The 23,615-nt window shown below is 33.5% G+C and overlaps 1 protein-coding gene across 2 annotated transcripts in view; it reads right to left on the bottom strand.

The window, feature by feature from the left end:
• The window catches only part of LOC110028823 (GTPase-activating protein gyp7-like), a 35,024-nt gene continuing 11,409 nt past the window's right edge, over positions 1-23,615 (bottom strand). Inside the window, exons 4-5 of one of the 2 annotated variants that reach the window (XM_020730826.1) lie at positions 8,537-8,590; positions 1-1,647 (exon numbers count right to left, since the gene is read on the bottom strand). In XM_020730826.1, coding sequence (XP_020586485.1) covers positions 384-1,647; positions 8,537-8,590 — 1,318 coding nt within the window. In that variant the 3' untranslated portion in view covers positions 1-383. The remainder of the gene's footprint in view (positions 1,648-8,536; positions 8,591-23,615) is intronic. The other variant, XM_020730827.1, reaches the window with a different exon arrangement.

Below are 23,615 nucleotides of genomic sequence, written 5' to 3'. Positions count from 1 at the left end.
TGAATGGAATATTAAACTGCTAAAAAATGTGCCATAAAGATACAAAAACCATGAGAAAATTCGATCTTTTATTTATACAAGACAGCTCAATGAGCTTTTGGTCCATTCTTAATGAACTCAGATATCACCCAAATCCCATATTTTTATGACTTTCATGTTTGTATAATCATAATCCTGAAGGAATTTTGATTATCACATCAGGAGTAAGGATGACTACTAATATACAACATAAATTCAAATTTCGGCAATAAAATAGAGCTGGATCCTCATGTGATTACGAATGTATCATCTTTTCAAGCGAGAGCGGCTGTCTTGGTGCCCCATAAAATAGACACCAAAGGCTAGAGCTAATAGGGGTGAGGGGCCAAGAAGAAAAAATCAGATCATGAAATCTTCTCATGGAGGGTCACAACCAGATCATGAGCATCATCAAGCAGCTTCCAGACATCCAAGTTACCTGCCATATTGTTGCACTCTCTTAAGATTTCTTCCATGCTGCTGTACCTTTCAATTATCAGCTTTCTCCTTTGAAGCACACAAGCCGCGATTGCATAGAGAAGCAAGTCATCAGTCGGAGGCGCATGCGACCTTATCCTCGCCCATGCGGATTTCCCAAACCCAGACCGAATCGCCGCCTGATCTGCCCACATCACCTCCCACAAGCACAGTGTCTGCTCAAAGTCGAGCTCTCGCCGGAAAAGAACCACCACCATTCTATAAACAAAGAAACAGTCCTCAGCTTGAAGCTTCTCCAAGTGTTTGTAAAGGTGGGGATCCTTAAACTTGATGATCTTAGAGACAATGCTAAGCTGCCTGCGAATCCCAACCTCATCAAGCCTAAAGTTATGCCGTGCTTTCATCATAAATCCCACAAAACACCAAAAGGCTTCGTCGTCTTCCTCCATTATGGCGATTATGGGTGACAAGAGATCGCTCATCCCTTGGCAGTATCCGATGACTGGGTCGTATATTGCATATGCTTCAAGAACTGCAACGAGACGAGCGGCGTGATAGATCATGCAAGGCTCGAGATGATCATAGTCCTTCAGACCGACGAACTCAGCAAGTTCGAGAGCCTTCTCCTCCGTGACAGCGGCTTGTGCTGGCGAATGGATGACCCACTCTGCATTGGCTCGCACTGCATCTAAACGGATAATGCGCTGCCATGTTGTGAAGTCCTCTACTGTTTGTGTTGATTTAGAAGCATTAGATTTTAGAGAACTTGTTTTAGAATATGGGGATATGGCTTCCATACTTTCTTGCGCGTGGGTTATTGAAGTTGTACCTCTCTCTTCGATTGCATCAGCACAAGTGAGATCACTTTTATCATCAGAGGCAGCAGCAGCTTGAGAATTCTCTATAGCTCCTAAGGAGTTTTTCATAAGTATTGTGCTGCTCCCATTTCTGAAAGTAGAGGCTTCATCATTGAGAGTGTGCTCTACGTTACCGTTATCTGGGCTGGGATGCTGATGGGAAAATGAGTACCCCGCACATTCTACATCTTCAGGTTGGGAAGATACATGGCATTCGCAGAAGCTAGGACTATCCCTATGGTCGACTTCATCTATGTCTTCCAACATTTTGTCAGCCTCATAAACAAGTTTTAACAAATATTGACATTTTTTCCTTAGTTTCTTGTATTCCTTCCTGCACATAATTAAAATGATTTTTTTACTCGAATTTTGCTGAATAAGCGCTAATATGTACAGTACTGTTACTAATAAGTTACCATTGCAATATTAGTTATCATTATACTACAATGAATTCTACTTGGGAGATTCTTAAGGTGGAGGCTACACGGCACGTCCTTAAACAGATAAAATTCACAGCTAGAGAAGTATAGCTTCTTTAGTGACGGGAGACAGCCAGAAAATTGGTTCATGTATACTCAATTTTTAGCAAACCCAAAGAGTCAAACGAGTCAATAAAAGATTGAATCGGTGTAATTAAGCCTTAGTTTCTTCTATATAAATAGGACACTTATGTAAGAAGTTTTTGAATTAGACTAGAATAATAAAAAGGGATTTTTTCATAACCACCCAAAATATTTAATATAACATTTTTAAGTACCCAAACTTTAAATATTATATTTTAACAACAAAAAATTTTTAATCTAAAATTTTAACCCAAAACTTTCACTCAAAACCTTCAATGGTGGGTAAAGGAGAGTGGTTGTAATGAAAAGGGTGGTTAAAATGTAATATTTAAAATTTGGATGGTTAAAATGTTATATTGAATGTTTTGGGTGGTTAGTATGTAAAAAACTCTAATAAAAATTATGAAAAGTTTATCCTTCCCATGCTTGATGTGTCCATGAATTAAGGATTCTACAATAACCTGATGACTTAAATTTGACAATTTGACGAATCGATGTATGATATCATTCTATTACGTTTTCTCCCTATGTATGATATCATTCTATTACGTTTTCTCCCTATTTTCTCCAGTTTTTATAATTTCATTGTATACCCTATGTCGATTTGGCAACTAAGTGAATTTCCTATTATTTCAGTTTTCGTCAACTTATTACTATTTAGCACTTGAAAATCCACTGATTTGAGATTTAATGGTTTTTCTTGCATTTTATGCTCAATTGCAATATTTTTTATGCGGTTTTTCTTGTCCCATCTTTTTTTCTCCCCACCATGAGCCTAGAAATCGAAGAGAATTACAGTCTCCCTAAATTATGCTTTATCTCCGCTTAACCTTATCTTCTAATCCCTCAACTAAATCTCAAAAAAAGTTTCAGCATTTGAAATAAAATTTAAATTTAATTTTTTTTTAAATACAAAAAATATTCTCAAGCTTCTCCATAATTAGTTGCTCCAATTTGAAAATGTAAATGCAATCTCAATTGATCATATTTATACATCAATATTCTCTATTAATTCGTTCCTATATTCAGGACTAATTTTCCCTTGGATTGAAAGATCAATTATTAGGGACCGAAAAATCATTATTTTGTTACCTATCTCATAACCTCTATTGCCCTATCTCACTAAAACCCCCAGCAAAAGCACATAAATGATAGTTCAAGCAAATCGAGGTTAGTCGGGGGATTAGGTTTTGGTGGTAGATGTCAGCATGAAATTTTGATAGAGGTGGAAAAGTTTAATTTTATAAATTTAGGGTTGAGGCTAGAGATTGCGGTAGAGATTAATTGGGTATGGTGGGGTTTGGGGGAACCTTTAAAAAATATTGCATTCATCTTAATTTGTGAAGCATTCAAACATGTCTATCGTTCAGCCTCAGAGATTACTTTCAATAAAATTTAACGTCTTAGTGTTGCACAAAGATTTAGCACATACACTGATAAAAGAAAAGTCGTGGGAGAAAACACCAAAATTTTTTATTTGTATTTGAATTTGAAATGTTTCTTGCTCAAAATGCTTTGAAATTTGTGTCTGATAATAAAAATTTCTTGATGGCACATCAAATATTTAAATACGTAAAATTCATGTGACATTAGTTTTAACCAAAGTCAAATTTTGGTTTGAATTGGTTTATGGCTCGAACTGAAATATGTACTCCTCTAATACTAGATGTTATCCCTCTTTAGCTGTAATTTCACCCAAAATAAACATCTTGTGGGAATTTTTTTGTTAAATACCGATAATATGAGTCATAAGAAATTAAATTTTCCTATGCATAGCACTTAAATATTGTTATTTACAAATCTAGTATCTTCTTTCATTCATTTTTATAATTCTCAGCATTTGTCTTCGAACATTTTTATAATTATCGCTATCCCTCCCCCCCTCCCTCAGTGATGATTAAATTCAGCATGGAAGGGAATCTTGTTCTTTCTAAGGTGCTTCACAGAATGACAATGGAGCAGCTTGGTTGGTCTATGCTTTTTCAGGGAATCACTGCTTTCATATGTCATTGGTTGAGAAAATGCAAATGCTTATGCTTTTTTGATGGAATTATGTTGAACTTGAGCTGTAGATTTCTCATTTCCTTTAAAATTTTCTATATATGTATTACTTTCTATTGTTTTCTTGTTTTAACTATTTAAATTTTTTTGGAGAAGCTTTTGTTGATATTCCTTGCAGGGGCATGGAAGTGCAGGTGTATGATGAACCATATAAAATACTTGGACTTCCCTCTAAAATACTTGTGCTTCTACCTAAACATTAGGGCATGAGTTGAAGGAGAAATATCTTGAACAAAAGATGTAATGAATCAAAAAGTATCTATTGGAAAGATAATTTACGAAATTTTGCTATGGTTTTCGTGAATTATGATTTTTTCCTTTTCCTTTATCACTTTCAGTACTCACTGTTAAGTTAGTTTGAATTTTTGAATTGTTTCGAAGTGAAATTCTGCTTCAGAAGTATCAAAAATGTTACTGTCACAATTTTGTTTTAAACAGTTTTACCAAGCAGGAGTGACATGGTCATTTTTTTCCAGAAACAGCTGTCTCACAACTGTTTTCACACAGTTGCACTAAACAGACAACCAGCTTCCTTACAGCAGCTTCCCCGCAGCAGCTTTATAGGGTAGTGCAGCTGAAAAACTGAGAAGTTGCAGCTGCGCCAAACAGAACCTTAGAAAAAAGATTGAATTTTTTACTCTTGATATTAAGGTTTGAGTGGATCAATTGGTATCAGGGAGGCGTTGATAAGGGCGACATTGAGACTATCAACCTTTATCAATGGTTATTATGGCTGAAGGGCTGAGAAATAACAAAATAAAATAAAACAAGTCAAAATTTATACAAATATAATGTCACATTCCTAAAACAAAAAAAAGTTTAGAATAAGGATACATATAAAGTAAAAACATATAGAAAATTACCTATTATAATGAATGAAAGAATTACTTGTAACAAAATTATTATTCCTAACAAATGTTTCATACAACAACAAGAAGCCTTTAACCCACTAAGTGGAGTCGGCTACATAAATCTTTTTTTCTCTATGGTGTCATATTGAGTGTCATTTTTCCATTTAATTCTAATAAATTAAAATCATTTTGTATACAACAGAATCCAGTCTTTTTAAGTCTACCTCTAGCTTTCTTAGCATAAGTCCATCTAAAAGATCTATTCTCCTAACAGAGTCATCAGATGGTTAAAGTTTAATGTGATTAAACCATTTAAGGCGCCTCTATCTAAGCTTGTCAGCCATTGGAGCTAACCAATACTTCATACAATATTTTTAATTATATTTTATGTAGTATTAAGTGATAACATATATTATTTTTTATTCTTGTTTTACTCAAGTTAGTCAAGGACCAACACATGATTTAAAAAAAATGTTTGAGGAATATTATCAAGGGCTATGTCTTTGAGCAATGATGTGTAGGCCTCAAGACGCAATGCCTCGAGATATTTAAAGCAACGCCTCATTTTGTTAATTATTTTAAACTATAAATTTATATTAATAATATATTTTATCTAATATTATTTATACAATATATAACCATGCTCGACATAAAATATCTATCACATGAGAGTTTGCTCTCTACTTCATTTCTCTGTAGAACATCATCTCAAGCCAATTCGTGCACGTAGCTATCTCTTCATCTCTTTATTGAGCATTGTCTTGAGCTTGTTCACAAGTCAACTCTCTGTCGAGCATCGTTCCAAACCCATTTGCATGCCCCCACAGTAGCCCCAAGCTCGTTCGCACATCACAACTTCAACTTTGTCTCTTTGTTAAGCATTGAACTCCCATCACTAGCTTGCTCACCAAAGCTTCTCAGCTTCTACTTTGACTTTTGTATATTAAGAGTTATGATTTGTCTAATTGTCTTTATAATGATGAACTAAATAAATATGTTGTTTGTTTATCTAATTTAAGAATTATGTCTAATTTTATAAGTTTTTAATTCTTATGTTTTTATGCTAATGCCTCAATTCGCCTCGAGAATTACACTTCATCTCGCCTCGCTAAGGCAAAATGACTCAATTCCTGATTCAACTTTTTTAACTTTGGATCAACATGCACATGAATTTTCTTATATGCTTGAATCTTTTAACATCGTTTATCTCGCTAAAAGTGTGGCTTACTAGATATTATATTGTTGATTTTTAGGGAAGTATAAAGGGCGGATTTACTGTTAGTTAGGGGTATCAAAAATTAATCCGACATGCAAAATCGACTCAAAAAATCTGAGTTTGGTTTGATATGAATAATTTTCAGGTCAGGTTTAGATTGAGAATATTCTAGTTTGATTTTACCCACTGCCAACCCAAAATTGTCCCGTAACCAACCCGTTAATACAAAATTGGCTAGAAATTGACCTGCTAACCAAAATTGACCTAATTGAATAGTTGTTGTCTTATGTTAAACAGGTTATACAGGTCAAATTCAAGTCGGAGTACTTAATATTCGGGTCGAGTTTAGGTCAAACAGTTTTTGGTCAAGTCAATTTCAGGTCATATCATATCTGACTTGCGAACCCTCTTTGAAACCCCTACCATTCGCTAAGTGATGTGCCCTATATAATTTTTGAATGTATAATTTTGGGTTATTATAGAAAACTTTTAAGATACATATGATTCATACTTCAAATATTTTTTAGAAGCTTTGTACTTAGATTGTGAAAATTTCTTACACACTTATATTCGTTTGATATCGATGAAAATTTAATGAATTCATATGCAAGAGTTTGCTTGTACCGATTTGGTAATGCAGATCCTGCGCTCATTTCATCCTGATTAATGCATACTCTCATGATTGTTGGTAAAAATGAAATCTAATTAACTCATCCTCTTCTATTATACCTCAAGTTAACCTGAGGGTTAATTAAAGTGTCGACATTATAGACATCATGAAATAGATCATGAGATTTACAATGACTGATATCATTACATCATGATGAATCTAAAGCCAAAAAAAAAAAAGATGGAAACCCTCACTTTCAATGATTGATATAATTCAAATGCATTTCATGATCAAATATCTAAACATGGATCTCTTTAATTGATATTATACAAAATGATGAACACTATGTCAAATAAGTAAAATATAAATTGGTTAGTTTTGCTAAGAGAATTTTGCTACGAACCCAGTGTGATGGAAAATTATATATAATGTCCGATTAGAACATGGGTCAATCAACAAGTTGAACTAAGAATCTATTTGGGGCAACCGCAATAGCTCGTAAACAACTATAGAATTATTGTAGAAAATTAAATTTTGAAAATTGTTGAGAGTATCATACTTTTTCAATTGAAAAACACTATTATAAATAAAACACTCTTAGAGTTCTAGTTTATATATATATATATATATGAAAAATAGCAAGAAAATTATAACCAAATACAATAGTTGATTTTCTTATGCAAAGAAAGCTATAAAAAGCTGTCTCAAATGAATACTAAGAGATAAGTAATTATCTGCTTATTACAAGTCTACGGTAGCTAAAAGCTGGTAAATTTATGACAATAATCAAACTATTAATGGATATTTAAATAGATTTTAAGAATTCAATTTTGCATGTGATTTGCAAGAAAAAAGCATATTTAGCAATATCAAGGTTAGTGAATGATCTGCACCTTCGAATTATGACAAAAGACCTTAAGCCTTGGAGGTGGAAATGTGATTTCATATTTCTTCTAGAAATAGTATTAATCATTCTATCATTACAACGTTAAGTCATAATAGATCTATTACGTCAATTAGCATTCCCCAATTATACTTTTGCGTTATAGGATTTCTAAAAAAAATGGACCTATTTGTAGTCCATATCACTAAGGTTGCTTGATAAAAGTATTAAGGAAGAGATAAAATAGGTTTTTGATGTTCTAATAAAAATGAATTCTACGCAAGAATTAGTGCACTTTCAATCCCCAATGATGAAAATATGGAAGATGTTAAGAACAATGGCCATTTTGACGATGATTTAAATAAAACCATAGAACCACAAATTACTATCTTACATGATTTAACATGTTTTCTTATATGAAACATTGAGTTGATTCAAAATCTAAATATAAAGCTAACTTTGATATAAAGGCTTCGTTATTTTTATAAGCTTTGTGTAGATGGAATTAATTTAATAAACTTAAATCTTATGAAAATAAAAGGAAAATAAATTTTCAATTCATACTTATAATTAAATAGATAGGGAACATATTTATAAATGGGAGTTTAATAAACAATTTAAGTTTAGTTATATAATAAAGCTAAAGCAAAGCAAACAAGGCATAAAATAGGAGCCCTGCGAGCCTCGGGAGACGCCTCAACGAATGAGGTGTGCCCTGAAGTTCAACACACCTTCTCCGACTAGCTTGAGAAAATTTTACCCCACCACCCAACAGCCCCATCCAAGGCAAACCTTAAAATGCATTTTGAAACAATGGACAAGATGGAAATATCAGATGCCTTTACAACATTCCACCACTTTACCCTATTGTACACTCAACATAATAAAAGGTCAATAATAAACAAAGCTAAAAAGCCCATTTTTTTCTTCATTTATTTTCAACAAAGTAAGCAGCTAGATAGCTTCAGTAACCACACTATTAAGCAAAATACAAAGTAGAATGTGGATGCATGAAAAAAAGAAAAAACACATTACTAACCTTTTTTGCTTTCTCATTGCATTTCTTTCATCTTCCAAACTGTTCAGCTCAAAACTAAAAAACGAAGAAGAAGAAAAAGTTAACAATCAAATAATAATGCATAGTAATCTTTTTTTTAAAAGTATGCCCGGGCATCATTATTAATTAGTTACAATTAACTCATCAAAGACAAGTTCTTAAAAAGTCATCATAACCATCAGTATCTTTATACCAATTACTTGGGATCGCCATTCCTTTATATTAAGTGCGTGCTACATAAGATCACAACTTTAATTAATGCAAAATCATTTTGCTACTTAAAAATCATAAAAAAATATATATTTTTTTTTTTTACGGCTTTGAAAGAAATAGAGAAAAAGATTGATATGATCCTCGAACTACTTGTGCAGGGTCGCTTTTGTCTTAGGTATCTAATATGTTCAATTTAGTCACTTGAATCATCAAATATGATCTAAAATGAGCCCTCGATTGAATTATTTTGGATCATATTTGAATAATCAATGCATAATATTGAACTATAGTTCATCAAAAACTTATATTGAACATATTAGATAGTATGGCACTAAAATAGCCTCCCATAAGTAGCCCAAGGACTATTTAAACTTTTTCTAAAATAACTAATTAAAGCTACTTAGGGGACTTCAAATTATATCTAAATAGCAGATTTTTCTACTTAGCATAACCAATACAAAGCAAGCATATATGAAATTTAAAACCAATGTCAACTTGAGGCTTATCACAAGTGTGAAAATTATAAATCCCTTTTATTCATTATTAAGTGATAAATGAGGTGCAATTCCTTTATTATCTTTTTACACTAATTTTATAAAAAAGTAAAATAGAAGCATATAATTTAATTTGATAGACTGTGTTTTCCTCTTTCCACCTTTTAAATTTAATAATTCTTAGCTTAAAATTTATAGAAATGTTATGAACACAAAAGTATTTCATTTCTTTCACAGGAAAAACTAATTCTCTTTTTTTCGTCATTTTTTTCCTCTTATCCTTCCATGAGTTCCATCCACACCTCTCCCCAAAACCTTCCACCTTTTTAGTTTATTTATTTTTCTTAAATTTATAAAAAAATGGATAAAACAACCTTTCAATTCCTCTAAGGAACAACCATCTAGTTTTCATTATTTCTCTATCCTCACTGTACGCATAATATTATAACGCGCATATTTATGAGATTGACATACGATTGATGAGAAGCTCCTTCCCAACTTTTTGATGAAATATCACTCTATTTTCTTTTTGCCTTATTGATATGCTATAGATGCTTCCTCTTATTTTTCTCCCTCACTCTCGTCAAATTTATGTTAATAGATGCACATTCCTCTTCCACGTGTTTAAATGATACCCAAGTTAACCCAAATAATGACAGGACATCAAATATTATTACAACAAAGTCAAAAGGAAGTTACAACCAACATCTGAAACAAAGAAATAACAACAATCAACTCAACTAGATCTGTATCCCACATGAAAGGTAGTTGATTGGGGTTTTGGAATGGTGTATGGTGGTGGAGGATTGATGGCGGATGATGGAAAGTGGCTGCAACAAGGAGGGCCAATCTGCAGCAAGGAAGATTGCAGGAGACAGGGATGGTTGAGGTTGGTAGGAAAGATTGGGAAGATTGGCCGTAGTCAAGGAAGGCATGGATGCGACTGGATATAGAAGGGAGAGTGAGGTGCGGTTGCTCGAGGGAGGTGTGGCTGCATGGAGATGGACGTAGATGGTAGAGGAGGTTTACAGCCAAGGACAAGGATGTGGGTGGTGGGTGACAGAGGCATGTTGATGGGAGATATGGGGTTGACTGGAGGGAGCCGGTTGTTGTAGGTGTATTAAACGGCTAGTTACAGGAGGAAATTTATGGTGGTTGGATGGGTAGGGGGCAGGAAAGCTGACTGAAGGTGGATGGCAAGATGGAAGAGAGGTGGTTGCAAGAATGTAGCAAGATAGTTGTCCGGTGATCCATGCGATGAGGAAAGAGGATTGCGGCAGCGAAGGGATGGATGTAGGGCAAGAAAACTAGAAGATAATCACCACCTTGGAATGAGATGCAGTCGATGCACCACTCGCCCTTGGATGTAGCCATAGAAGGAAAAACCTAGATACGCCAACGGTTGCCCCAACAAAAATCACAATCACAAACTACCTTAAAACACGAAAACAACATACTTATATGCCAAGGGTAAAAAGGAGTGAACCTCACTCCAAATAGAAGGGAAGCACATGCCTGGAAGGACCAGTCAGTCCCTCCTTTACCAGACAGAAAGGAAAAGATCATAGCATTAGTCGCGTCTATGGTGTGGACACCCCGCTTCATTCTCTCGAGATTGAGAGGAGCTTCGAACTCATTTGTCAAAGCTTCTGTTTATACATTGAAGGTGACGAAGCTATTGTAACCTCTCGGAATTTATGATCTTCAATTGCTGTCCAAGAAGCACCGTGATCCCACTGGCAACTGCAATGTCCCCTTAAACATGTGAGGAGTTTCCTCCAGTTGCGTGCATATATTCATATCAATCAAATCTTTTGGAGGTACACTACTAAAATAGGACTTCATGCCATATATATTCTATTGAATCCTCCAAAAGAAACCCAAGGTTAGCTCAACCTGCTCTGTAAGTGTGGGTAGCATGAACCTCCCAAAACGATGGTAGTCATGAAGGTAAAGTATCGAACAGGATGTCCTAAAACTCTTTCTACAATGGTTGTACTGCATCTAAAGCCTACTCTTCTGTCTTGCTATCCTTTATCGCCACCAATACAAATTCTATTAGAGCTTTTCTACTGAAAAGAGCACCTATAACCTCAGATTCCATAAAAGTTAAAAGAACTATGTGCTTTTCATCTTCGACTAAGGAGTAGGTGTTCCTTAACCCGTCATGCTAAGGCTGGTGATCAAACTGTCACGGTCTCCCCAACAGTAATGGCAGACATCCTTGGGCATCACATAGCACAGAACCTGGTCCAACAACTGATTCTCAATCAAAACTCTATGAGACACCTCTCAATGGTGGCTCTATCCTTCTTCCTCGACCATGAGTGTTTTTGTTGTGAAGGTCAACTTGTCCACCATCTATTTCGACACAACACTCTTGTTGATCCCTTCATTGATGATGAAACTGCATATATTTCACTTCACAGTGCAAGGAGTGTAGAATATGTTGGGGTGAAGCCACTATTGATCCCTCGTAGCCTCAGTCCGTAGGACCCGTCGAACTACCAGCTTCTCGCCCTCATCCGGTAGAAGCGATACTCATCACCTTGTTCTTCAATTGCATCTTCGTCGCTCACTTCCTTCACTGCATGAAGCAAAACTTAGATTTCACATAACTGGTGCCTAGACGCCAGATTTTTGGCGCCAAGGCACTCCATTCAAGCGCCCTGACGCCAGCTTCTGGGTGCCTAGGCGTTAGAACTCTGCGCATCCACTCAAGAAGGCAGTGCCTAGGCGCCAAATTCTGGGCGCCAAGGCACGACAGTTTTCTGCAGTTTTTGAACCACGACTTTGTGAGTTATTTCGTGGTTTTTAGCAGCTCAACAGAGAATGCAACAAGAAACAGAAGCAATGTGTCCAAAATCATGACATTTGAAACAGTTCTTGGTGGCGACAGTAATTGAGGTGCTGCTCTTCTCAAGCTTCTCAACTTTCGAAGACATGCTCCTACTAATGTCTCTAATTATGGGTGGTAGTTTGAATGTCGGTGGGTGCATACTCTGCTTCTTCTGTGTGATTGTCTACTCTGCTTTTGTTTGAACATCACTCAAAGACCAGTAAGGTTGTAGCTAAACCACGTTTCCGATGGCGGGCTTCAGGCCTCCTAATATGCTCTAAAGCATGATTTATTTCCTTTGTCTTTTATAATTGTTTTTAGATGAAACGACATTTTAAAGAAATGTATTTTTTATGTTTTTCATGCAAGTATAATAGGTAGAACATTTAGAGCGAAGAAGGATTAAAAAGAAGCAAAAAGGAGCTGAATGAAGCAAAACAAGCAAAACTTAGATTAAAACTTAGATTTCACATAACTGGTGCCTAGGTGCCAGATTTTCGGCACCAAGGCTTTCCATTCAAGCGCCTTAGCACCAGCTTCTGGGCTCCTAGGCGCCAGAACTCTGCGCATCCACTCGAGAAGGCAGTGCCTAGGCGCCAAATTCTGGGCGCCAAGGCATGACAACTTTCTGCAGTTTTTGAACCGCGACTTCGTGAGTTATTTCGTGGTTTTTAGCAGTTCAACAGAGAATGCAAGAAGAAACTAGAAGCAATGTGTCCAATATCATGACATTTGAAACAATTCTTAGTGGAGACAGTAATTGAGGTGCTGCTCTTCTCAAGTTTTTCACTATGGGAAGCTCGATCATTCTCCTTACCAGTCTTCTCAACTTCCTTAGGTGTGTTCCTACTGATATTTCCAACTGGTGGTGATTGTCAAAATTGTAGTGATTGTCTACTCTGCTTTTGTTTGAACATCACTCAAAGACCAGTAAGGTTGTAGCTAAACCACATTTCCGATGGCGGGCTTCAGGCCTCCTGATATGTTCTAAAGCATGGTTTATTTCCTTTGTCTTTCATAATTGTTTTTAGATGAAACGACATTTTAAAGAAATGTATTTTTTATGTTTTTCATGCAAGTATAATAGGTAGAACATTTAGAGCGAAGAAGGATTAAAAAGAAGCAAAAAGGAGCTGAATGAAGCAAAACTTAGATTTCACATAACTGGTGCCTAGGTGCCAGATTTTCGGCGCCACGGTTTTCCATTCAAGCGCCTTAGCGCCAGCTTCTGGGCGCCTAGGCACCAGAACTCTGCGCATCCACCCGAGAAGGCAGTGCCTATGCGCCAAATTTTGGGTGCCAAGGCACGACAGTTTTCTACAGTTTTTGAACCGTGACTTTGTGAGTCATTTCGTGGTTTTTAGTAGTTCAGCAGAGAATGCAAGAAGAAACAGAGAGGAGAATCGGGAGGAAAGCACCATGGAGCCATAGGAACACTGGGAAGCAAAGGAAAGTGTGGAGGTAGGCCAAGAAATCCTAAGGAGACTTAGAATTTGTAGGAATACCACATTTTCTTGAGTGTTTGGTGAGGTTTTCGAGAGAATATTGCAAGAATATAAATTCATCAATGCAAGGACTTTGATCCACTGTGAGGAGGTACTTTTCATCTTTTAAGAGAAGGAAAGCTAAGCACTGCATTTACATTTATCTTGTAATTGTTGTAACACATACTTAGTGGATTTATTTAGTTATTTGATGAAGATTTACATCATGTTCTTCATGTTTAGGGAGTAGGTTTTCTTTACCTTTCTCTTGTGATGCATATGTAGGATATGTAGAATCCAAAGATACTTATAGAATTTAACTTTTAATCTTAATGTGATGAATTTTACTTCATGCTTAATTTACTAACCAATTTGGCCAATTGGTGAGTTAAAACTTATTGCAAACCCATAAAAATCCGAGAGGACTATGACATTATTAACTGAGAAAAAACACATTGAACTTATGGGTGAAGGAAAAGTAGTTCGTAGAGCAATGCAATTAGAATGGGAGATAAGTTTTGAGGGGATTTAACTTAGAAGTTTCTAGGGTGACAAGCAGAAACAATTACTGAGTTAAACCAAACTTCATCACACACGCGGAAGAGAGTAACCTAGATTCATGCTTCTTTTGCCACTAGCCACATTATATTCTTAGTATCTTATCCTATTATTCCAATTATGTATTCAAAAGAGATTCATATTTTTCATATCTTAATATCACTAAAACTAGTAAGAATAATTTGAATTAGTTTTTAAATTTAGAACTGTAATTTCGGAGTAACTATTAAAAAGACAACTTTAAATTATATTATGATACACTAAAATAATATGTTGTTTTAAATATGTATTTTATGTCTATTTTTGGTGATATTGCACTTTAAAGAATAGTATTTTTTGTGTATTTATTGCAGGTATAATATTTTTAGGCATAATATTTTTAGGCATTTGGAGCAAAAATAACAAAAAAGATAAAATTTGGAGCCAAAACAGCTAATTTTGGGAATCTGGTGCATGATGTGCCGTTTGACAAAGTCTTGGCGCATGATGCGTCAGAGATGACTTTTTGCGGATTAAGGCGGTTCGAGACGAATTTTCTGTGAATTTTCAAAGGGACACTTGTTCTAAACATATTTTGAAGTAATTCAATGCATCTTGACACTATGGATATGAAGGGATATGTCTTTTGGATCAAATGACACATCTTTTGAATTCAAAAGAGTTGATATTTAAAGGGAAATTTGAATTATTTTTGAAAGGAGGCAGCCCAAAATAAAAGAAGAAGACTTCAAGGAGCTTGTGTATGACGTGAAAGGGGGAGTGGCGTGAAAGGCAAGAGGAAGAGATGGAGAGAGAAAATCAAAGGATTGGAGATTTTCTTTTAGGGTTGTAAGAGGAGAGGGAAGATGAGAGATTTCTCCGTCATTACACTTCTAAGAGAGAATTGAGAGTGCTTGCAAAGAGAGAAACTTGGAGAGAACTTCTAGGGATTTGCTTGGGAATGATTGTGAGATAAGTTGTCTTCTATTTTTTTTATTTTGTAAACTTGTTTTTATATATGAGATCCGTTTTTGTCGTATCCTTCTCATGAATTTTGAGTAGTCTTCTTTATCTTTCTCCCTACTTTGAAATATGGTTTTGTGAAAAAGTATTTTTGTTTTCTATGGTTTTAAATGTTAATAATTTGTGATGATTTGAACATCGATCTTCATTTACTTTTCAATCTGACTAATTGAAATGTTAAAATGTGATAAGAAATATATGTTCCGAAAGGGCTATGATTTCTTCAATATGGAGAGAATCACATTTGATTTCATGAGAAAGTATGTTATCCATGAAATTGAGTGCAAATAAATAGTGAAATATACTTTGTTGGATACAAAATTGGAGATTTTAAGGTGACAGATTAAAACCCCCAATTTGGTTCAGTTGATTGGAAACTAATGCGAGGTTGTTAGCCCTCAGTGGTGCTCTTCTTTGTCACAAAACAGTATATATATATATATATATATATATATATATATTAAAATGATTTTAATTTCTTCACAATCATATGCTCATTGTAAGGGGAATGATGTTTTCTTAAATTTGAACTTTCCGTCAATAAAAATTTCGTTTAGTTTTCATAATTTCACTTTTGTAATTTTAGTTTTTGATTTAGTTAACGTTGTCTTTCAACTGCATTTTAAATAGCATTCACTTTAATAGTTAATATTCAAACTTCACACTTTACCTTTTTTTAAATTAAATTATAATTATAATCTTAAGAACTATTTACAGTCATTTTCAACTTTCCCGTAGGATCGATACCTATAACTCCATTAGAGTCATTTATTACTTGACTGATACGTATACTTGAATTATTTTTAAAAGAGATTTGGCAGTTTAAAAGAGTTTTAAAGATAAATTATTTTTATTAAAATTGTTTCTGTTGGGATTACATTACATATTTATTATTATATCTGTCGTATGTATTTTGTAATATTAAAAAATAGTTGTAAAATTAGCACACTAAATTTGTCTGCATCACATTCCAAACTAAGATCCTATCATAGTAGACTATAACTTTTTTTATTAGTCATTACCGCCTTCTCTGTGGGATCAATATCCGAACTCAATAAAGACTTATATTATTGAAATTATACATATAATTGCGTGAAAAATCCCAATATGTAAGAATATTTAATTTTAAAGAGTTAATCAATTTACTAAGGAGTGGATTAATTTTCTGGTGAAAAAATCAGGACTTACATCATTATGACACACACACTTAGGGCGGATCAAGTTTTTGGCGCCAATGTCAGGGATGCAACGATAAATATTCTTTTAAGATGATTTTAGTTGAATCGAAAAGACTTAGATTTGGATTTTATAGTGTTTTTATATCGTGTGTTTTATTTGTTGTGTGTTCTTTAAAAAGAAAAAAATATTTTCGTGTATTTAACTTGTGTTATTGATTTTATTAATTAAGTCTTTAATTGTGTATTTGTAGTACAAGACATTCAGAATTTGTGTTGTACGATTCGGAACTAGAGATGACTGTTAGAAAAATTTGTAAACGGAAAAGACTTCATCAACTTGTAGAAGAAATGACAAATACTCAACAGAACAATTTAGATAATCAAATACCATATAATGTACATCATAGCGCACATAAACCGTTAAGGGATTACACTAATCCTACGGCAGATGAAATTCACTTAATTATACAAACTCCTACCGTAGAAGCTAACTCATTTGAATTGAAACATGTTATTATTCAAATGGAGCAGAACAATCAGTTTGGAGGAACACCGTCTGCGGATTCAAATTTACACTTAAACAAGTTTTTTAAAACTTTGCGCTACATTTCGTTATAACGGCGTGTCAAGCGACGTTGTTAGACTTAGGCTTTTTCTCTTTTCTTTAAAGGATAATGTTAAAATGTGGTTGAATTCATTAGCACCTGGATCGATTAATATTTGTGATAACTTAGCCTAAAAATTCCTAGCAAAGTATTTTCCACCTTAAGAAACTGCTAAACTTAGAAATGAGATTACTTCATTTTATCAGTATGAAGATGAGTCAATATATGTAGCATTGGAAAGATTCAAGGAACTTCTTAGGAAGTGTCTACATCATGCTCTACCTGATTAGTTAATTATTCAAACTTTTTACAATAGTTTATTAGAATCCCTTAGATCTATTATTTAAACTGTCCTTAGAGATTCACTCATATCGAAACCATTTGATGAGGCTTATTATTTGATTGAAGATATGACTACAAATAATTTTCAATAGTCTGCATAAAGAGTGAATACTAAAAAGATGGTCAATGTGCATGATAAAGATGTGTTATCAATTCTTACTTCTCATGTTGGAATAATATCTAGGAAGCTAGAATAATTTGGAATGAACCAACCTCAAAATTTTCTAGAAATTGAGGAAAATTCATTTGAACAAATGGTTGATTCTAGCATTTCATCATTTGAGACCATAAATGTCATTAACAATAGACCTAACAACCCTTATTCCAACTTTTATAATCCAGGTTGAAGAACTATCTTAATTTTAACTGGAATAATAATTCTGGTGAAGGAAACCAATAATGAGGAAATAACCAAGTAAATCCCTTAAAAATTTGGAATAACCAGGATAGTACCAACTATAGACCTTCTTATCCACCCGTTTTAACAATAATCCAAAATTTTTAAAAAATTTTATCTTTGGAGGAGATTATGTTGCAAATGGGGATTCAACTACAAAGTCAAGGTGCGACAATAAAAAATATAGAGAACCAATTGGGAAAAATTGCTAATTCACTTAGCAATTGACCTCAGGGAACTCTTCCTAGCAAAATTGAGATAAATTCTATAGAGAGGAATAATGACCACATTAAAGATGTTCAATTAAGAAGCGGAAAATAATTAGAAAATGTAGTTCGAAAAGAGAAAGAGATTGAAAAAAAACTGTGAAAACTAAAAAACCTGAAGGATATGTTTCTCAGGATGTAGAAAAATCAGTCTCGCCGACTAAAATTAACTTAGAAAAACCATATCTAGTACCTCAATAACTTCAACAGCTGAAATTAGATCAATAATTTTCAAAATTTTTAGAAATATTCAAGAAATTAACTATTAATACTCCTTTCGCTGTAGCTCTAGAGCAAATACTCAGTTATGTGAAGTTCATAAAAGATATTCTCAATAAAAAAAGAAAGTTTGGAAATCATGATACAACAGCACTTAGTGAATAGTGCAGCATTGTAATTCAGGAAAAACTTTCTCAAAAACTTAAGGATCTTGGGAGCTTCACTATTCCCAGTACAATCGGAGAACAATGTTTTGGGAAAGCCTCGTGCGATCCTGAAGCAAGTATAAACCTTATGCCCTTATCTAATTTTAGACAGTTAGATTTAGGAGAAGTTTCTCCAACTACTGTAACCCTTACGGTTAGCTCATCAGTTGATCACTTATCCAAAGAGGGTTATAAAAGATGTATTGATTAAAATGGATAAATTTATCTTCACTGTTGATTTAATTGTGTCAGATATGGAGGAAAATAAAAAAATTCTAATTACTTTGGAGAGACATTTCCTAACTACTGGATGGGCTATGATTGATGTACAAAAAGGTGAGTTAACTATGAGGGTAAATGATCGAAAAATTATATTTAATATTCTTAGGTTTATGAAATATCCTACTGAAGAAAATGAAGATGCATGTTTTAGGATGGAATTGATTGATACATGTGTAATAATCATTTCAGAAAATGTTGTAAAGTTTAAACTGTTGAACAAAAGTTAAATAACAATAAAGAAACGGATTCTCAGGATGAAGTTCGATCCAATTGAAGTTTAAAATTTGTTCAAGAAAGGTTTAAAATTTTAGATATTACGGGAATAAGTAAATCTCTTTTTCCTTCGATTGAGGAGCCCCCTGAACATGAAATGAAGATGTTTCCTACACATTTAAAGTATGTGTATTTAAGGAAGTCATCTACATTACCAGTTATCATATCTTCAAATTTGACTCAACTACAAGAGAAAAAATTAATAGAGATTTTGAGGAATTATAAGAAAGCTTTCGGATGGCCTTATCAGATATTAAAGAAATTAGTCATTTAATTTGTATGCATAGGATCCTGATGAAAGATGACCCCAGGCAGATCCTCAAAGGAGATTAAATCCAACTATGAAAGAAGTGGTAAAAAAAGATATATTAAAGTGATTAAATGCAGATATTATCTATCATATATCAAATAGTGTCTGGGTTAGTCAAATTCATTGTGTTCCAAAAAAGAGCTGAGTTATTGTAGCTATAAATGAACATAACGAATTAATTCCTACAAGACATGTCACTGGGTGGCGAATTTATATTGATTATAGGAAATTAAATTTAACTACTAGAAAAAATCATTTTCATTTACCCTTCTTGTGTCAGATGTTGGATAAGCTAGCTGGTCATCAATATTTTTGTTTTCTAGATGGATATTTTGGATATCATCAAATATATCTAGCTCCGAAGGATCAAGAAAAGATTGTATTTACGAGTCCTTATGGGACTTTCGCTTTAGAAGAATGTCTTTTGGGTTATGTAATACATCATCACTTTTCAAAGGTGTGTGATGTCTGTTATTTGCGACTTGATTGAGAAATGGATAGAAGATTTCATAGACGATTTCTTAGTATTTGGAACTTTATTTGATTCATGTTTAAATCATTTAGCAAAAGTGTTAAAAAGCTATGAAAAGACTAACCTCGTTTTCAATTGGGAGAAATGTTAATTTATGATAGCAAGAGAAATAGTTTTGGGGCATAAACTATCTGAACATGGCATGTAAATAGACCCAGCAAAAGTGTAAGTGATTGCAAAACTACCTCCACCATTGATTGCAAGGATAGTTATAAATTTTTTGGGACATGCTGGATTCTACAGGCGATATATAAAAAATTTTTCAAAACTCGCTAAGTCTTTATGTCATCTTTCAGAAAAAGATGTTTTGTTTAACTTTGATCAAAATTGCCAAATTCTTTTAATTTATTAATAGAAAAATTAATCACAGCTTCAATTATAATTTCACCTGATTTGGGGAACCCATTTGAGTTAATGTGATATGCGAGTGATTATGTTATTAGGGCAGTTTTTGGAAAGACATAAAATTTTTAAAGTTATATATTATGCTAGTAAAACTCTTTATAAAGCTCAAATTAATTATATTATTATTGAGAATGAATTATTGGCAATAGTATTTATTTTTGATAAATTTAGATCTTATTTAATTGGAATTAAATTTATTGTTTATACTGATCATTCTGATATTATATATCTTATGTCAAAGAAGGATGTTAAACCGAGATTAATTAGACGGATCCTTCTAATGCAAGAATCTGATATCAAAGTAGTGGATAAGAGATGATCTGATAATCAAATTGCTCAACATTTATCTATGTTGGATAAGGAAAATTACAATATTTATGAAGATGAAATTAGCAAAAATTTTCCTGACGAATAACTTTATGCTATTACTGAGTGGCATATTCCATGGTATGCTGACATAGTGAGTTTTATTGTTAGTGACATTATACCCTATGGATTATCATATCATCAACTGAAAAAATTTATTCATTATACAATATTTTACTTTTTTTATGACTCATATTTATATAAAAAATATAATTATCAAGTTATTAGGAGATGTGTACTATTAGAAGAAACCAAGGAAATTATTCAGAAATGTCATGATTTTAAGTTTGGGGGACACTTTGGTGTTGATAGAACTGCATTTAAGATATCACAATCTGGATTTAATCGGCCTACAATGTAAAGGGATGTGAACATATATATCAATACTTGTGATAAATGTCAAAGAGTATGCAATATATCAAAGCAAGATGAAATACCCCTAAGGTTTATTTTAGAAATTGAGATTTTTTAGGTTTATGGTTTAGACTTTATGAGACCATTTATATCATCACTAGGAAATTTGTATATTATGATTGATGTGGACAATGCTATAAGTGGATTGAAGCAGTAGCTCTAGCTCATTGTGATGTTCAATGTGTTGCGAAATTTCTGAAGAAAAATATTTTTAATAGATTTGGGATGTCGGGAGTAATTATTACAGATAGAGAAGTCATTTTAAAAACAAAAGGATTGAGACATTAGTTACAAAATTTGGTATTAAATATATGATATCTACAACATATCACCCTTAAACTAGTGGTTTAGCTGAGGTTTCAAATTGAAAAATTAAGAGAATATTGAAAAAAACTGTTAATCCTAGGATGAAGGATTGTTCATTAAGACTTGATGATGCACTTTAGGCTCATAGCACTGCTTATAAATCACAGGCTAAAATGTCTCCCTATAAACTAATTTTTGACAAAGCTTGTCACTTACCAGTGGAGCTTGAGCATACAGCATAGTAGGCGATTAAACAATTTAATTATAAATTGAAAAAAGCTGGTGAGAAGAAATTATTGCAGTTAAATGAACTTAACAAAATTATGAATGAATCTTATAATAGTGTGAAAATTTACAAAGAATGAAAAATTGGCATGATCGAAAAAATTCTTCAGAAAGATTTTTAACCTCTACATAAAAATTTACTATATAATATAAGATTGAAATTATTTTCCAAAAAACTCAAGTCTAGGTGGTTGAAGACATTTACTTTAATTAATGTTTATCCTTTTGGAGCATTTGATATCAAAGATCTTAAAAGTGGCAAGATATTTGAAGTTAACGAAGAAAGACTTAAACTTTATATAGGTGAAAATAAGTCTGTCAATAATAAAGTTCTAATGTTGGGTCAACTTAAGTAAACATTTGGATTCGTCGGGCTGACGACGTTAAACCAAATGCTTCTTAAGAGGCAAGCCAATTGGCTCTCCATGTATATATATATATATATATTTTTCAAGCAAAGACAATAAAATTAAAACATCTTTAGGGCCCAATAGATTTAAAACAATAAGATCAGAAAAATAAAATCTATCAAAAACAACTTAATAAGCAATTTCAACATTTAGTATATTAAAGTTTGATAGTCAAAAATACATAAAGAAAAGTTTGATTATCTCCTGACTGTAGGAGGGGCAACTCGGCCAGGTGCAGCCCTACCAGCAGCTTGAGCTCTTGCTCGCATAGCGACTGCACGACCACGCCCAACACTGAGAAAAGACCCTTTGCCCCTAATTCTTGCATCCAAATATTTAAACATTGGGGCATTCTTTAGCATATCAGGTATGACCATAAATCTTACTTTACTTCCTCGAATGAAAACATGTTCAAGTTGTGACACTTTGCCGGAAGGCACCTTGGCTGTGTACGTGATGTTTTCGAGTTGGCAGTTCCAATTGTCTTCACACTCGATCATGATACCTCTATAGAGCTCACCGCTCTTAAGCTCCACCGTCACCACATGTTCATCCACCTCATGCAGAAATTTCACCGGAATTCCAAGGCTCAGACTCATTTCGGATCAATTTCTCTGGTCTCTAGCAGCGGAACAGCTCAAGTCATCCAAAAAAATACCCTAGGCCCTTTGACCGTTTTGTCTCAAGAAACGGTGAAGCAAAGGCGCAAACCTTTGAAAGAAAAAATACACACACACACATATATATATATATATATACATGTATATACATATGTGTCTGTGTGCGTGTGTGTGTGTTTATGTATGTATCTACAGACATTCATATTTCTAGTGGATTTGGGATGCTGGGAGTAATTATTACAGTTGAGAGAAGTCATTTAAAAAACAAAAAGATTGAAACATTAGTTGCAAAATTTGGTATTAAATATATGATAGCTACAACATATCACCCTCAAACTAGTGGTTTAGCTGAGGTTTCTAATAGAGAAATTAAGACAATATTGGAAAAAACTGTTAATCCTAGCATGAAGGATTGGTCGTTGAGACTTGATGATGCACTGTAGGCTCATAGGACTGCCTATAAATCACAGGCTAAAATGTCTCACTATAAACTATTTTTTTTTACAAAGCTTGTCACTTACCAGTGAAGCTTGAGCATACGACATAGTGGGCGATTAAAAAATTTAATTAAAAATTGAAGAAGCTGGTGAGAAATGATTATTGCAGTTAAATGAACTTAACGAAATTATGAATGAATCTTATGATAGTTTGAAAATTTACAAAAAGAATGAAAAATTTGCATGATCGAAAAATTCTTCAAAAAGATTTTGAACCTGTACAGAAGGTTTTACTATATAACATAAGATTGAAATTATTTCCCGAAAAACTTAAATCTAGGTGTTCGAGGCCATTTACTTTAATTAATGTTTATCCTTTTGGTGTATTTGGTATCAAAGATCCTAAAAGCGGTAAGATATTTGAAGTTAACGGACAAAGACTTAAACTTTATGATGTTAAACCAAACGTTTCTTAGGAGGCAACCGAATTGGCTCTCCACGTATATATATATATATATATATATGTATGTATATATATACATACATATATATATATATATATATATACGTGGAGAGCCAATTCGGTTGCCTCCTAAGAAACGTTTGGTTTCACATCAT

This window comes from Phalaenopsis equestris, unplaced genomic scaffold (assembly GCF_001263595.1).
Source record: "Phalaenopsis equestris unplaced genomic scaffold, ASM126359v1 Scaffold000531, whole genome shotgun sequence".
In the NCBI taxonomy this organism is placed as follows: domain Eukaryota; kingdom Viridiplantae; phylum Streptophyta; class Magnoliopsida; order Asparagales; family Orchidaceae; genus Phalaenopsis; species Phalaenopsis equestris.
This window is presented reverse-complemented; position numbering and strand designations above follow the sequence as displayed.